Source organism: Eimeria tenella, genomic scaffold (assembly GCF_000499545.2).
Source record: "Eimeria tenella Houghton genomic scaffold, Eth_scaff11, whole genome shotgun sequence".
Taxonomy (NCBI): domain Eukaryota; phylum Apicomplexa; class Conoidasida; order Eucoccidiorida; family Eimeriidae; genus Eimeria; species Eimeria tenella.
The window spans coordinates 310526-324751 of record NW_013541474.1 but is presented as its reverse complement, the minus strand read 5'-3'; the positions used below and the strand labels follow the sequence as shown (position 1 = coordinate 324751).

Genomic DNA, 14226 nt, shown 5'->3' with positions numbered 1-14226 from the left:
CCTAAACCCTAAACCCTAAACCCTAAACCCCAATTTACAAAATACTTGCTCAAGCGATTCGTTGAAGAGCTCTTTTCGTGTTTTGAAAAGCCAAATGGCGAACAAAACAAAACAAATAAATTAAATTAATTAATTTAATTAAATTAAATAATTAAATTAATTAAATTAATTAAATTAATTAAATAAATGTTTTATCACCTGCTCAAAAGGTGCACTGAGCTGCTGCAGCGCAGCAAAGCTGCTTCGAAGAAGACGGAAGAGTTTATGTGGTGAAAAGGGTTTACAAGAAAAAGAAAAAGGTCTTTTTTATTTTCTTTTTTATTTTCTTTTTTTATTTCTTTTTTTATTTCTTTTTTTATTTCCTTTTTTGTTTCTTGTTTTTCCTCTTCTTCCAAAACCCCCAACGCGTCCCACACGCAACGCGCCGCAGTCAACAGGTTCCTAAACCACAAACCCTAAACCCTAAACCCTAAACCCTAAACCCTAAACCGTAAACCCTAAACCCTAGACGGTAGACCCTAGAGCGTTAACGCAAAACCCTAAACCCTGAGGCTTCAGCGCTGAGGCGCGCTTCTTGAGTGCCGGTGTCTCAAAGCTAGCGAGTAAACCCTAAACCCTAAACCCTACAGTGCAGATGCGACTAGCCATTCTACTGGGATCTCTAGGCGCTAAACCCTAAACCCTAGACCCTAAACCCTAAACCCTCACCCGTAAGAAAGCCGAGCACCTTTGGGGTCGTTGGTGGTTCCAGAAGTGAATACGACCTGAAAAGCCAAAAAGAAAACCCTAAACCCTAAACCCTAAACCCTAAACCCTCGAATCTGAACGCTCAGCCTTGACCTTTACACCCAAAACCCTAGGCCTTAGGGCTTAGTGTGCAGCTCTATACCCTAAAGTGCAAGCTTGCAAGTCCGGCAGAGTTTAAACTCTGTTTTGGGGTTAAGGGTTTAGGGTTTAGGAGTTACGGTGTAATACTCGGGGCTTCGGGTTGCGGGCTAGGGACCTAGGGTTTGGATTAGGGTTTAGGGTTTGGGGCATGCTGCGCAGGGTTTGACGCCCAGCAGACAGGGCCTATGCTTTAGGGTTTAGGGTTTAGGGTTTAGGGTTTCTTACCATTCTTTCCGAGTCTGCTGTGAGGGTTTCTTGTTCTTCCGCCTTTAACTGCAGCCAACAGTTGATTTCTTTTTGCATTTCTTCTTCTTCTACTTTTGTTGTCAAATCCTCAATGTGAACTACTCGACTAGCAGCAATAAACTGCAGCAAAACAAGGGTTTAGGGTTTAGGGTTTAGGGTTTAGGGTTTGCAGCTGCTGTCCGTTCTCGGCACTCAGCAAATCTGAATCTGCTGCGTCAACGTCCTCCAAGCAGTCTGGGGTCTGGCCCCAAGGGTTTAGGGTTTAGGGTCTAGGGTTTAGGGTTAGTTTAGGGTTTAGAGTTTAGGGTTTAGGATACCTTGACATTGCTTTCTTTTGTTTGTTCGCGCAGCGAATCAATTTTTGCTTCTTCAAAAGAATCATCGAAAATAACAGCAGCGCAATCCGCCGTCTCTATTTTGTACAAAACCCTCGCGGGCCTGAAGCAGCAAAACCTAGGGTTTAGGGTTTAGGGTTTAGGGTTAAGGGTTTGGGGCTTCGCTTGATGAAGAACAATTCGTTTACCCGCTGCCTCCTCAGCCCGCCCCTCGGCCTCCAGGCCTAGGCCCTAGGGTGTAACGCTTAGGGTTTAGGGTTTAGGGTTTAGGGTTTAGGGTTTAGGGTTTAGGGTTTAGGGTTTACGTGTCGGAGTCCCAGTTGATGGTGACGACGGAAAAGCCCGAAAGAGCAGCAGCAAATCTCAAAACCGAATCCTCCAATTTGTTGCATCCAAAATAATGCGCCAAACGAAACCCTTTTGGAAAAAAAGAATTAAAAGGTTAATTTAAAATGATTTAAAATGATTTAAAATGATTTAAAATGATTTAAAATGATTTAAAAGTGAATATAGAATGATTTAAAACGAATTAAAACGATTTTGAATGAATTTAAATGAATTAAAATGAGTTATGCAGACTTAAAAAGAATTAAAAAAGGTTTCAAATAAATTAAAAATGAATTCAAAAGAATTAAAGAGTTTTAAGAGAATTAAAAAGAATTAAAAGTTTACTTTTGTTTTTTGACTTGAATTCGTTTTCATTTCGGACTTGAGTGTTTCTCAAATTAATTAATTGATTAATTAATAGATTAATTAAATTGATAAATTAATTAAATTAATCAATTAATTAATTAATGTAATTAAAGTAATTAATTAATTTAATTAATTAATGAATCAAAAAAATAGAAAGTAAAATAAATAAATGAATTTATCGTCTGGCCGGATAAGAAAGCAATTTTGAATTAATTAGTGTGCCAACTATTCACCAGTTCATACTGCAAGCAATTAAATGAGTAAACAAGCAAAGAAATGAACAAATAAATGGAATTAATGAATTAAATAATCAATTTAATTAATTAAATTAATTATTTAATTATTTAATTAATTAATTGGAGAGACAAACCCTGCAAACTGGCCATTTGCAATTCTCGCTGCAGCCGGCGAATGGCCCGGAGGGCTCCGGACAGGAAAGACGCGCGGGAAATCCATTTGATATTTTCTGCATTTATTTCAGAATTTTGGATCTAAAAACGCGAAATAAATTCAAAAATAATAAAATAAACATTAAACAATCTTAAAAGCGTTTAAAACGCGCCAAAAGAATGCATAAAAGTGGTTTATTGAGCCGGAAAACGAAAGCGATAGTTCGAAAGTTGAAAACAGAAATCGAAATGGATGCTAATTGGTGATTTAATTTGAAGAAAATGAAATACTCGAAACGAAAATAAAAGAAAGGGATTTAATTCGCCAAATTAACTATTTATTTGAAAAGAAAACAAAAAAAGGCTCTTCAGCAATCAAGAGAAACGGATACTGAAGACTTCCTGTTTTTCAAACGGGTTTGAGATCAACTGAAACAGCGAAATAAGCCATTCAAACTCAATTTTAATTATTTAAATAGATTAATAGGATATATTGGAGGCCCGAAAGAAGATTTAACTGCAAAGAATCGAAGAAATAGAGAAAAGAACGACAAAATTGAATTATGAAGCAGCGGATGAGTTGTTCCAAAGCTGGAATAAGTGACTGGGCAGTAGTCAAAAGAAGCTCTTCTTTCTTCTCCTCTCCATTCATTTATTTGTTTATTTATTTTAATTTTAATTCTAATTTAATTTTCCGAATTACCTTTTCCAGATCCCAGTAGCAGATGAAGGGGGAAGCGCGCCAGGCGGGGTTTGCAAAAGCCTGAAAATACTGAGTTGACGGGTCTGTCTGGGAACTCGAACTCGAGCTGCAAACGGCATTTTCGCCGTTTGTCTGCGAGGAATTCATTTTATAAATGCTGTAAATATATAAAGGATTCTTTGGCTTCAATTTCAATGGCTTTTACGCGGGAGAAAACGCTAAAATGAAGAAAAAATATCCTAGCAGGCAAAACCTGAATTCCCGGCCTATTGGCTGCTGACCGCGACGATCACGCCTTCGCGTGGCCGTCGAATTCGATTTTAAATTCTGTTTTAAATAACAAATCTTTTTTTTATTATTCTTCGTTTTCTTATTTTTGCATTAAGGGCGAAAAAAAGGCAGAAAAGAAACAACAGCTGCGGTCCTGCCATACCAGCAGCAGCAGCAGCAGCAGCAGCATGAGCAGCAGGCAGCAGCTCGTATCGCCAGATTTCTCGGATTAGTACCTTCAACTGTGCAAATAAATTCAATTAATTTATTAAAATGCGAAATTTTAACACCTGCAGTTCAATTTATTCGAAAAAAATCCGAAAAATTCCATTGTCGAACTTTCCGTGTTCTGCACACGACGCCAGTGACCTCTGGGCTAAACCTGAAAAGCTGCTGCATCTTCCTGCATTTCTTTGTCCATTTAATTTCATTTTAATTAATTTAATTCAAATTTAAAAATTTAAATGGTTTAAATGAAGTACTTTTCCCCCCACCCCCCCAATCCAGCCCTGACGCCATTTGCCTGCAGCCAGCAGCAGCAGCAGCTAATTTGAGTTTGAATTTTGGATTAATTTCGACAAATAAAATACAAAATTGAAATTCTTTTTATTTTACTTCTTCAGAATAATCCTAGAGAGGCTGCAGACTCAATTTGCTGCTTTGCATGCAGCCTTATTCCTCTTTATTTGCTGCTGCACATCTTGTACATAAAAGTGTCTTTTATTCTTTTCGATTTGCTGCTGCAGCAGCATCCGCAGACGCAAACAGCTACAAGTGTTGGGGTTTAGGGTTTAGGGTTTGGGGTTTAGGGTTTAGGGTTTAGACTTTAAGGTTTAGCGCTTAGCGTTTAGGGTTTAAGGTTTAGGGTTAAGAGTCTAGGGTTTGCTCCAATGTACAAGCTACGTGAAGTTCGTGTCCACATAATTTGTTTAGGGTTTAGGGCTTAGGGTTTAGGGTTTAGGAATTATCTGCGGGTTATTTATTTTCATGTGATCAAATATACACTTAATAAAACATTTTTTATAAATTTAAAATTAACTATTTTCGGCTCTGAAGGCTGGAAACCATGGCTTAACGCAGAAGGGCTTAGGGTTTAGGGTTTAGGGTTTAGGGTTTAGGGTTTAGGGTCCAGGGCTAAGGAGTCACGGTTTAGAGTTCAGGGGTAGGATAATACGGTGTAGTGCATAAATTTTATGGCTTATAGTTGAGGGTTTAGGATTTAGGGCTTAGGGTTTAGGGTTTAGGGTTTGGAAGGCTGAGGGTTTGGGGAGAGAGCAGGGCCTTAAAAATGGGGGCTTAGTGCTGGGGCTTATCACTTAGAACTAAATGTCTGGGGTTTAGAAGGTAGGGTTTGTGTGGGCTGGGGCCTTAACGCTCGCTAAACCCTAAACCCTAAACCCTAGACCCTAGACCCTAAACCCTAAGCCTTGCTTGGGACACAACGACTGACGTTGAAGGGTTTCACAGGAGCAGCGGTCTCGCAGCTGCAGATTAGCGGCAGCAGCGCAGCTGCTGCCGCAGCACATGTGCAGCAGCAGCATTAGCAGCAGCAGCACAAAGAGGCAGGCCTCTTAAAGGAAGGAGAAGCAACAGTAGCAACAGCAGCAGCAGCTGCAGCGGGACGAGCAGCAGCAGCGGCAGTTCAAGTAACAACGGAGCTGCAGCAGCAGGAGTGGCTCCTGTAAAGTACAGGAGCAGCAGCTGCTGCCGCAGCAGCTGCAGCGACGCCTCCTCCAGCAGCAGCAACTGCCGCTGCAGCTGCAACGACTGCAGCAGCAGCAGAAACAGGTGCAGCATCATAGATGAGGGCGGCTTCATCCGCACTACCAGCAGCCGCAGTAGCAGCAGCAGCAGCAGCAGCAGCAGCAGAAGCTGCAGCAGCTCCCAGCGAAGCCTGCAAGCTGCTGCTGCTGCTTTATTTGTTTTCATTAATTTAAAAGTGTAAGAACACTCGAGTTGTGTCCATGTGCGCAGCTGTGCGTGGCGCGGGTTCAGGTGTACGTACACCTGGAGCACGTAGAGAGGTGGAAATCGAGCATGTCGATTTTCGCCTTTTCGGGGCTCTTTTTGCGCGTAATTGCAGCGCAAAGGTTAAAGGATTATAAATTATTTTCTTGTAGTTTTAAAAAGAGGAAAAATGAGCGGAAGAAGAGCAGCCATGGCGCTGCGGCGGTGGTTGGCTGTGTGCGCGTGGCGGCTGCGGATCTGTGCACGAAAGATAAAGAAACTGCAGATAATCTAGGCTCATCACCCCTTGTTTGAGAGGTAATTTAGTGGACACTTCGATTATAACAAAAATTACACGGAAATATCTTTATTTCATGCTGCTTTCGCGTTTGTGCGACTGCCGCCGATGCCTCGCGGCAGCTGGGTGGCGCGGGCGGGCCGCAAAGGCGTCGATTGCGCGACTGGGGCCCAGATAGCGGGGTCTTTGGAGAGCTTATTGGAATTTGAATTTAATTGCGGGGAGAAAGCAGGAAAAAACGCAGGAAAAAGGGGAAAAAAAGAGCTTTCGAGCTCGTTTGCAGAAGCAGCGCGGCGGCGCGCAGCGGCGACCGCTGGTCGGGTCACCCCCGCACCAGTGGTGAGCTTCCGGCGCTGGCGGTTTCTTTGGGCCAATTTGCTGCAGCCGAGAGCTTCACAATTCTTGTTTTAGTCATTTCGAGTTAATTAATCTGAATTTTGCCTTCTTAGTTGTTGCACTAGCCTCGCCCAGCTTCCACCATGGCTCCCATGCTTCTTAAGGGCCTCTGCGCGCTTGCTGCAGTTGCTGCCATCAGCAGCAGCGCTGCAGCGCCCCCTGCTGCCGAAGGCGGCAGCAGCAGCAGCAGCAGCAGCGGCAGGTCCGAGCTTGCTGCTGCTCGTCCCGCCGGCTCTGGTGGCCTGCGCGGCTCCTTCGGCGAGCGCGACGAGCCCCGCCGCAGCAGCAGCAGCAGCAGCAGCAGCAGCGACGCAGCTCTTGAGTCTCTCCTTTCTGAGCCTGAGACCATCGAGCTTGCTGCTGTGGCTCTTTCCAGCATAAACACCTTTTGGCTGTCTTTGACGCCGGAGGCTCGCGAGGAGCTGCTGAAGGACATTGGCAGCAGCAGCAGCAGCAGCAGCAGCGGCAGGCAAGAAGAAGATGTTGACGAAAGGGCAGAAGAGGAGGACCAAGGATTGTCCCGCGGGCGCCGCCCCAGCAGCAGCAGCAGCAGCAGCAGAACTCTGACAGAAGATGCAGCTCTGTTCCGCGTGCTGCAGCGGCTGGACGACTCCCCAGCAGCAGCAGCACCAGCAGCAGCAGCAAGCAGCACGAGCACCTCGACAGCAGCCCCCGGCGAGCGGCTGAGCACCGCAGCAGCAGCGTTCCTGCAGTCGTCGACAGCAGCAGCAGAGCTCGACAGCAGCAGCAGCAGCAGCAACGGGTTCGTGGAGATCGACATCTTCGATGTTGCTGCAGCAGATGCAGCAGAAGATGATGCACTCGAGAGACTGCAGCAGCAACTCAGCTCCCTCGACATGAATGAAAGTGAAGTCTTGATGGCTTTTAGATCTTTCATTAGGCGCTACGGGCAGCAGCTGAAGCAGTTTGACCAGCAGCTGCAGCAGCAGCTGCACAGCGGGGCCTTCCAGCAGCAGCTGCAGCAGCTGCGCGAGGCGGTGCAGCAGTTCCAGGAGAGGCACCCCGAGCACTCTGCTGCAGCAGCAGCAGCAGCAGCAGACAGCGACAGCGACGAAGCTGAGGACATCGCTGGCCAGGGCCTCAAGCACGAAAGGGAGCGCAGCAGCAGCAGCAGCACCAGCACTGCAGCACCCCACAGCCGCAGCAGCAGCACGGAAGCAGGCGAGGAGAGGGAGGAAGAACGCAGCAGCAGCAGCACCACCACCACCACTGCTGCTCCACGAGCTTCCACACTAGCAGCAACTCTCGTCGGCAGCGGCGTCACGGAAGCAGCAAGCAGCAGCAGCAGCAGCACAAGAGCAGCTGAGGAGGAGCGCAGCAGCAGCAGCACCCGGGCCGCCGAGCACGAGCGCAGCAGCAGCACTGCAGCAGAACACAGCAGCAGCAGCACCAGCACCATTGCAGCAACTCTCGTCGGCAGCGGCGTCACCGAAGCAGCTGAAGAAGAGAGCAGCAGCAGCAGCACTCGCGCAGCAGAAGAAGAGGGCAGCAGCAGCAGCAGCACCCGCGCAGCTGAAGAAGAGAGCAGCAGCAGCAGCACCCGCAGCAGAAGCAGCAGCACGTCCACCACCACCGTCGCACCCGCGCTTCTCTTCGGCAGCGGAGTCACCGAAGCAGCAGAGGGCAGCAGCAGCAGCAGCAGCAGCACCGAAGCAGCTGAGCGTATCAGCAGCAGCAGCAGCACCCGCGCAGCCGAACGTGAACACAGCAGCAGCAGCACAAGAGCAGCAGAGCATGAGCGCAGCAGCAGCTCCACTAGAGCCGTCTAAGCGGTTTCCTAAGTGTCATTTAATGCAGCAGCAGCAGCAGCAGCTGCAACAGCAGCAGCAGCAGCAGCGCGTGTCTTTGTACACAGTGTTGTGAGCGCAGTGTATGTACATGCACCTACCCATACACTTGTTATTTGTTTGTATTGAGTTTATATTTATTTATTTATAAATATATTTATTTATTTTCAAATAAATAAATATATTACATATATATTTATCTATTTCAAATAAATAAATATGTCTTTCGGGTGTAAATGAATGTCATGAGCCCAGCTGTACGTACACCCCGTCTCTGCAGAAGCCGAACAAAGGAAATGAACAAAAAGAAGATAAAATCATTTAAATAAATATTTATTTATTTAAATATTTTATTTATTTCTTTTTGTTTATTTTATCTGTTTGCCGCTCGCATCGAGACATATGCAGATTATTCTAGATAGTGTTTGTTTGCAAGCGCTCACACCCAACCCAAGACCCCAAACCCTAAACCCTAATTTAGGGTTTAGGGTTTACGGCTTGGAGCCCTCCACAGCGTCTCAGCCTCTCATTTTTCGTTCTTTCTTTCAACTGGAATCAACGAATAAGACCGCAAACTCCTCGACGCTAAACCCTAAACCCTAAACCCTAGCTAGAGGTTCAGGAAACCCTACAGCCTAGGCCCTCGGCTTGAGCGCCCAAACCCTAAACCCTAAACCCTAGCCAAGTCTTCAGCAGATCAGTCTCCGCGAAGAAAAGCTGCTGCCGCTGCAGCAGCTGTTGCAGCAGCAACTGCAACAGCCACTGCCTCAGCTGTTGCAGCAGCAACTGCAACAGCTACTGCAACAGCTGTAGCAGCAGTAACTCCTGCGGTAACGTGCACAGTTGCTGCAGCAGCAGCAGCAGCACGTTCTGCTGTAACCTGCAGGGCTGCTGCTGCTGCTGCTGCTGCTGCTCTCAAGAGCAGCAGCAGCAGTCGGACATTTTAAATAAATGGATTAAAAAGAAGAAAACGAAAAAAAGAATTGAAATTAATAAATCAAATGAGTAAATTGTTTAATTATTTTTATTTATTTTATTTAATTATTTGCTTTTTGAATCCCATTCACTTTTGCTGCGGGTGGGGCAGAGCAGCAAAGGCTGCGGAATGAAACTGTCTCGAAGGCGCCATTTAATCTGCAAAAAAGAAATTACAAATAAAAATAAATGATAAATTATAAATAAATAATGAAATAAAAGATATTAACACGCAATAGCAGCAGCAGCAGCAGCAGCAGCAGCACTTGGAATGGCACAAGGGTGCACAGAGCACACGCTGCAGCAGCAGCAGCAACTAGCAGCACATGCTTGCACAGCCGAAGAACAACAACAACAACAGCAGCAGCAGCAGCAGCAGCAGCACCTGTTGCGGCAGAAGCAAAGACAAGCTGACGGGTCCAGCTGCTGTGACTGTGACCCAGCCTAGGTCAGCAAAAACAATATCTTTCGCTCCTTGCTGCCAGCCCCGGCCTTTCAGCTGCAGCACAGCAGCAGCAGCAGCAGCAGCAGTAATAGTAGGAACAGCAGCAATGGTGGGAGGAGGAGCAGAAGTAGGGGTTGCTGCAGGAGTAGCAGTGGCAGCAGCAGCACAGAAAATGCGGCTGCTGCAGCAGCAGCTGCAGCGGGAGCACCAGCATCTTTCAGCAGTCTCTGTTGCTGCTGCAGCAGCAACAGAGACTGCTGAAAGATGCTGCAGGAGCAGCAGCTACTGCAGCAGCAGCAGCAGCTGCTGCTGCTGCTATGACAGCAGCAAACAGCTGTAGCAAGACGCCGCTTGCGCCACCTCGTAGTTGAGAAAACAATGAAATCAACTTTTATAAATAATAATACAATTTAAATAATAAATGAAAAAGTAAATAAATAAGATAAAATTAATTAATTAATTAAATTTATTTATTTATTTTAATTCTTCCTTTTACCTCAAGTTTGTGCTGCTGAAAGCGCCACCTGCTGCTGTGGGGCCCCGTGGCGAGACTGCAGCAAAAAGAAATAAATAAATAAATTTAAATTTAATTTTAAATTTAATAAAATTAAAGAATTGTAATTTGATTAAAATTGAAATAAATGAAATACAATGAATTATAAATGTTGCAAAGACGCACATCTGCTGCAGCTGCTGCTGCAGCTGGTGCTGTTGCTGCTGCTGCTTCGTTATCCCCTGCGCCAGTTCACTGTTTTGCTGCAGCTGTTCCAGTTGCTGCTGCTGCTGCTGCTGCCCGTCCAGCTGTTCTGGTTGCAGCGCCTGCTGCTGCAGCAGCAGCTGCTGCTGCTGCTGCTCGTGCAACTGCTGCTGCAGCTGCTGCAGCAGCAGCAAGTTGCGCTTGCCAAGTATTCGGAGATTTATGTTTTTGCTGATCATGAAAGTCAGAAAGACAGAAGCAGCACTGTTGTTTGTAATGCAGCAGAAGTCTGCTGCTGCTACTGCTTGCTGCTGCTGCAGCCGCATGCTGCTGCTGTGCAGCGGCGCTGCCCCCAAATAGGCAGCAATCTCTTCCTGCAAGAAGCAGCAATTGGCCACAATTAAATTATTTAATTAAACTTATTTATTTATTTTTTTATTTATTAATTTATTAAAAATAATTTATTTATAAATTAGAAGATGTGCTTTGATTGAAATAAGCACAGTGAGCACGCTTTTGTTCCGTAGCAACTGGAACTGGGTTGCTGCTGCTGCTGCTGCTGCTGCTGCTGCTGCTAGCAGCAGCAGCAACAGCAGTCCCTGCTCCAGCAGCAGCAGCAGCGGTTCCTACATGGCAGCGGCAGCCCCAGCGGCAACAGCTGCCACTCCTGCAGCAGCAACACCAGCAGCAGCAACACCAGCAGCAGCAACTCCAGCAGCAGCAGCAGCAGCAGCAGCAGCAATTCTCACCTGGCGCATGCAGCTCGAAACGGAAAGTGGAGAAGCAAATCCGGGACAATCAAAAAGTTTTAATTTTTTATTTATTTTCAAAAAAATTCTTTTTGCTGTTGTTCCTGGCTGCGAGCTCACTGAGACGCCTTCTTTGGCCCCCATCTACGAATAAATAAATAAATAAAACGAATAAATAAATAAATAAATAATAAATAAATAAAATAAATAATAATAATAGTTTTAAATAATAGTCAGGGATTGGAGATGGAGAAGCAGCGGACGGCAGCAGTAAAGTGACCCGGCGAGCCAGCAGCAGCAGCAGCAGCAGCATGAACAGCAGCAGAAGCAGCAGCTCCAGCAGCAAAACACTCAGCGGTAGAATGCAGACGCACAAACAGCAGCAGCAGCAGCACAGACAGAAGGAGCAACACAAAGAGCAGCAGTAGCAGCAGCCGCAGCAGCACAAACAGCAGCCACAGCCAGAATAGTATTAGCAGCAGCAACAGGATCAACAGCAGCAGCAGCAGCAGCTGACCTTGTGGGTGCTGCCATACTTCCTAATAAGCCAATTGCAAACAGAACTTTTTCCGCAGTTTGCAGCACCCAGCAAATAAATGTCTCTTTTTGTTTTTGCTGCTGCTTCGAAAGCAGCAGCAAATAATGCGTCCAACCCGCTCCCTGTCTTGCTGCTCACCTGCAGCATCAGCAGCAGCAGCAGCAGCAGCAGCAACGGCAGGGGAAGGTGAACAGCAGATGCAAAGCTGCACCAGCAAACGCCGCAGCAGCACCAGCAGCAGCACGAAACAGTTGCGCGTCCAGCAAATCAAGAAATAAATAAATAAATAAATAACTAAACAAATAAATAAATAAATAAATAATAGACAAAGTAATAAACAAATAAAGAAGAAGCACATTTAAGCAGCAAAAAGAAAAAAAGAAAAAACGATTTTATCTTCTCACTAGATGGACTTTCCCCCCCACAGGGCTCTTGCCGCCTCTCCTGCTGCTGCTGCTGCTGCTGCTGCTGCTGCTGCTGCGGAGTAGCTGCAGCACGGCTTGCTGCAGCGCGTGGGCGGGGCCGCCGCCTTTGAGCTGCTGCGGACTTTTCGGCAGCAAATCGGTTTTATTGACAGCAGCAAATAAGGGGTTTGGAGTGTATATACACCTCACTGCTTCGGCCGGCAGCTCGAGAGTCAGCAGGTCCAGCAGCAGCACAATGATGCACCTGCAGCAGCAGCAGCAGCAGATGACGCAAAGCAGCACCGAATGTTGCAGCAGCTGCAGCAGCAGCAGCACAAGGATGCACCTGCAGCAGCAGCAGCAGCAGCAGCAGCAAATGACCCAAAGCAATAGCACCTAAGGCTGCAGCAGCAGCAGCAGCACAATGATGCACCTGCAGCAGCAGCAAACGATGTACAGGCAGCAGCACCTAATGTTGCAGCAGCAGCAGCGGCAGAACCAGCAGCAGGAGGAGCAGCAGCAGCAGCACAACGTTGCAACTGGAACAGCAGCAAAATGATGCGCCTGCAGCAGCAGTGCAAGCAGCAGCAGTGAGAGCAGCAGCAGCAGAACTGGCAGCAGCACAATGATGCACCTGCAGAAGCAGCAGTAGAAGCAGCAGCAGCACGATGCACAAGCCGCAGCAGTCGCAGCTGCAGCAGTTGCAGCAGCAGCAACGGCAGCAGCAGTAGCAGCAGCTGTTGCTGCAGTTTCGTGACTCATCGGCCGGCTAGGACCAAACAAATGGATAACTTTTTGGAATTAAATTTAACATTAAAGAGTTATTTTTATTTTTAATTTTAGTTTTAATTTAATTCAAATTTTGAAATAAATTTATTTATTTGTTTATTGTTTTCTTGCTGCAGTACCGTTTCGTCCGCAGTGATGCAGCAACTGCTGCTGCTTCTGCTGCTGCTGCTGCTGCTGCTGCTGCTTCCCTCTCCCTGCGCCTCTCATCGTTCCCCACTGAAGCAGTGCCACACAAACCTCACCGCTGCTGCTGCTGCTGCTGCAGTTGCTGCTGCTGCTGCTGTTGGCGTTGCTGTTTTTTCTGCTGCTCCTGCCGCAGTCGAGTGGCTACTATACAGCTGAGCTCAAAACCCTAAACCCTAAACCCTAGACCCTCAATCAAATCTTTGAAGGACGAGGCGCCTCAAAACCCTAAACCCTAAACCCTAAAGCCTAAACCCTTACTCAGGCTTCTTAAGGAAGAGGTGCCCCTGCCTCCAAACCTCAAAGTGCTGCAGCGCATGCACAGCAGAGTGGGCTGCGGCAGCAAGCAGCAGCAGCAGCAGCAGCAGCAAAACTAAAAACAGCAACACAAAGGCAACAGCAGCAGCAAAAGATGCCACCTGACAGAAGCAGCTGCAGAAAAGCAGCAACAGCGGCAAGAAAAGTAGCAGCAGCAGCAAAGTAGCAGCAACAGCAGCAAGAAAAGCAGCAGCAGCAGCAAGAAAAACAGCAGCAGCAGCAAGCCCACGGCTCTCTGCGTCTCTTCTGTCTCCTCCTGTGCTGCAGCAGCAGCAGCAGACAGGAATCCTCTTTCTCGGCTGCAGCTATCTGCGGCACTGTCTCCTTTTTCATTTCCTGATTTGCTGCTTGCTTCCTTCTGTCCGCAGCCAGCAGCAGCAGCAGCAGCAGTAGGCGCAGCAGCAGCAGCAGGAGCAGCAGCAAGAACGGGAAGGCCCTCAATGTGCCACAGACGACGCGGCGCCCGTTGCTGCTGCTGCTGCTGCTGTTGGTGCTGCTCTTGCTGCTTTTGTTGCTGTTGCTTCTGCTGCTCTTGCTGCTTTTGCTGCTGCTGCTGCTCTTGCTGCTGCTGCTGCTGCTGCTCTTCTTCAGTTTCAGAGTTGAGCATGGCTAGGCTTATGAGGGCCTTTTCAACTGACAGCAAATCTGCTGCTGGTGCTGCAGCAGCAATTGCTGCTGCTAGCTTCGTGACCTCAGGAGAGACTTCGTACTCATGATCAGCAGCAGCAGCAGGATCAGCAGCAGCAGCAGCAGCAGCGAGCTCAGTTTTCGCTGCTTTTCGTGCTGCTGCTGCTGCTGAGAAGTGCTCCCGGTGCTTTTCCAAGCGAGTGGCGGCAGCAGCAGCAGCAGCAAGGTCTGTTGTTGCTGCTGCTGCTGCTGGTGGGGCTCCCCTTATTAAGCGACGCTGCTGCTGCTGCTGCTGCTGCTTCTGTTGCTGCTGCTGCTGCAGGAACAGATGAGGCGGCAAATACCCTGGGGCGCCGGGCGCATTGCCCTGAATGCAGCAACCCGCCATCAAAGGGGGCCCCCATCAGCCCTTAGGGTTTAGGGTTTAGGGTTTAGGGTTTAGGGTTTAGAAACTCACCTGAAACTTAGCGCCGCAGCCGCTGCACTCATCTGCTTTCTGCTCCAGAGACACACTGTACAGGGGCCCCA

The 14226-nt window shown here is 47.4% G+C and overlaps 4 protein-coding genes across 4 annotated transcripts in view; 2 read left to right on the top strand and 2 right to left on the bottom strand.

Annotated features, from left to right (window-relative positions):
- Positions 1–1116, bottom strand: part of ETH_00030935 (uncharacterized protein) — a gene marked incomplete at both ends in the record, with an annotated part of 4480 nt that extends 3364 nt beyond the window's left edge. Inside the window, 3 exons of the mRNA XM_013372875.1 lie at positions 199–441; positions 709–764; positions 1114–1116. Coding sequence (XP_013228329.1) covers positions 199–441; positions 709–764; positions 1114–1116 — 302 coding nt within the window. The remainder of the gene's footprint in view (positions 1–198; positions 442–708; positions 765–1113) is intronic.
- A 5132-nt stretch (positions 1117–6248) lies between these two features.
- On the top strand, positions 6249–7955 carry ETH_00030930 (uncharacterized protein; the record flags this gene model as incomplete). Its single annotated transcript, XM_013372874.1, has 1 exon — positions 6249–7955. The coding sequence occupies one exon, from the start codon at positions 6249–6251 to the stop codon at positions 7953–7955; it is 1707 nt and encodes a 568-aa protein (XP_013228328.1).
- Positions 7956–9274: 1319 nt separating this feature from the next.
- On the top strand, positions 9275–9733 carry ETH_00030925 (uncharacterized protein; the record flags this gene model as incomplete). The annotated part of the gene is made up of 1 exon (XM_013372873.1): positions 9275–9733. One exon carries the CDS (start codon positions 9275–9277, stop codon positions 9731–9733), a length of 459 nt encoding a protein of 152 aa, XP_013228327.1.
- A 157-nt stretch (positions 9734–9890) lies between these two features.
- ETH_00030920 (uncharacterized protein) lies at positions 9891–14086 on the bottom strand (the record flags this gene model as incomplete). Its single annotated transcript, XM_013372872.1, has 6 exons — positions 9891–9944; positions 10069–10464; positions 11357–11515; positions 11782–12046; positions 13015–13061; positions 13301–14086. The coding sequence occupies 6 exons, from the start codon at positions 14084–14086 to the stop codon at positions 9891–9893; spliced, it is 1707 nt and encodes a 568-aa protein (XP_013228326.1).
- Between the last annotated feature and the right edge of the window lie 140 nt (positions 14087–14226).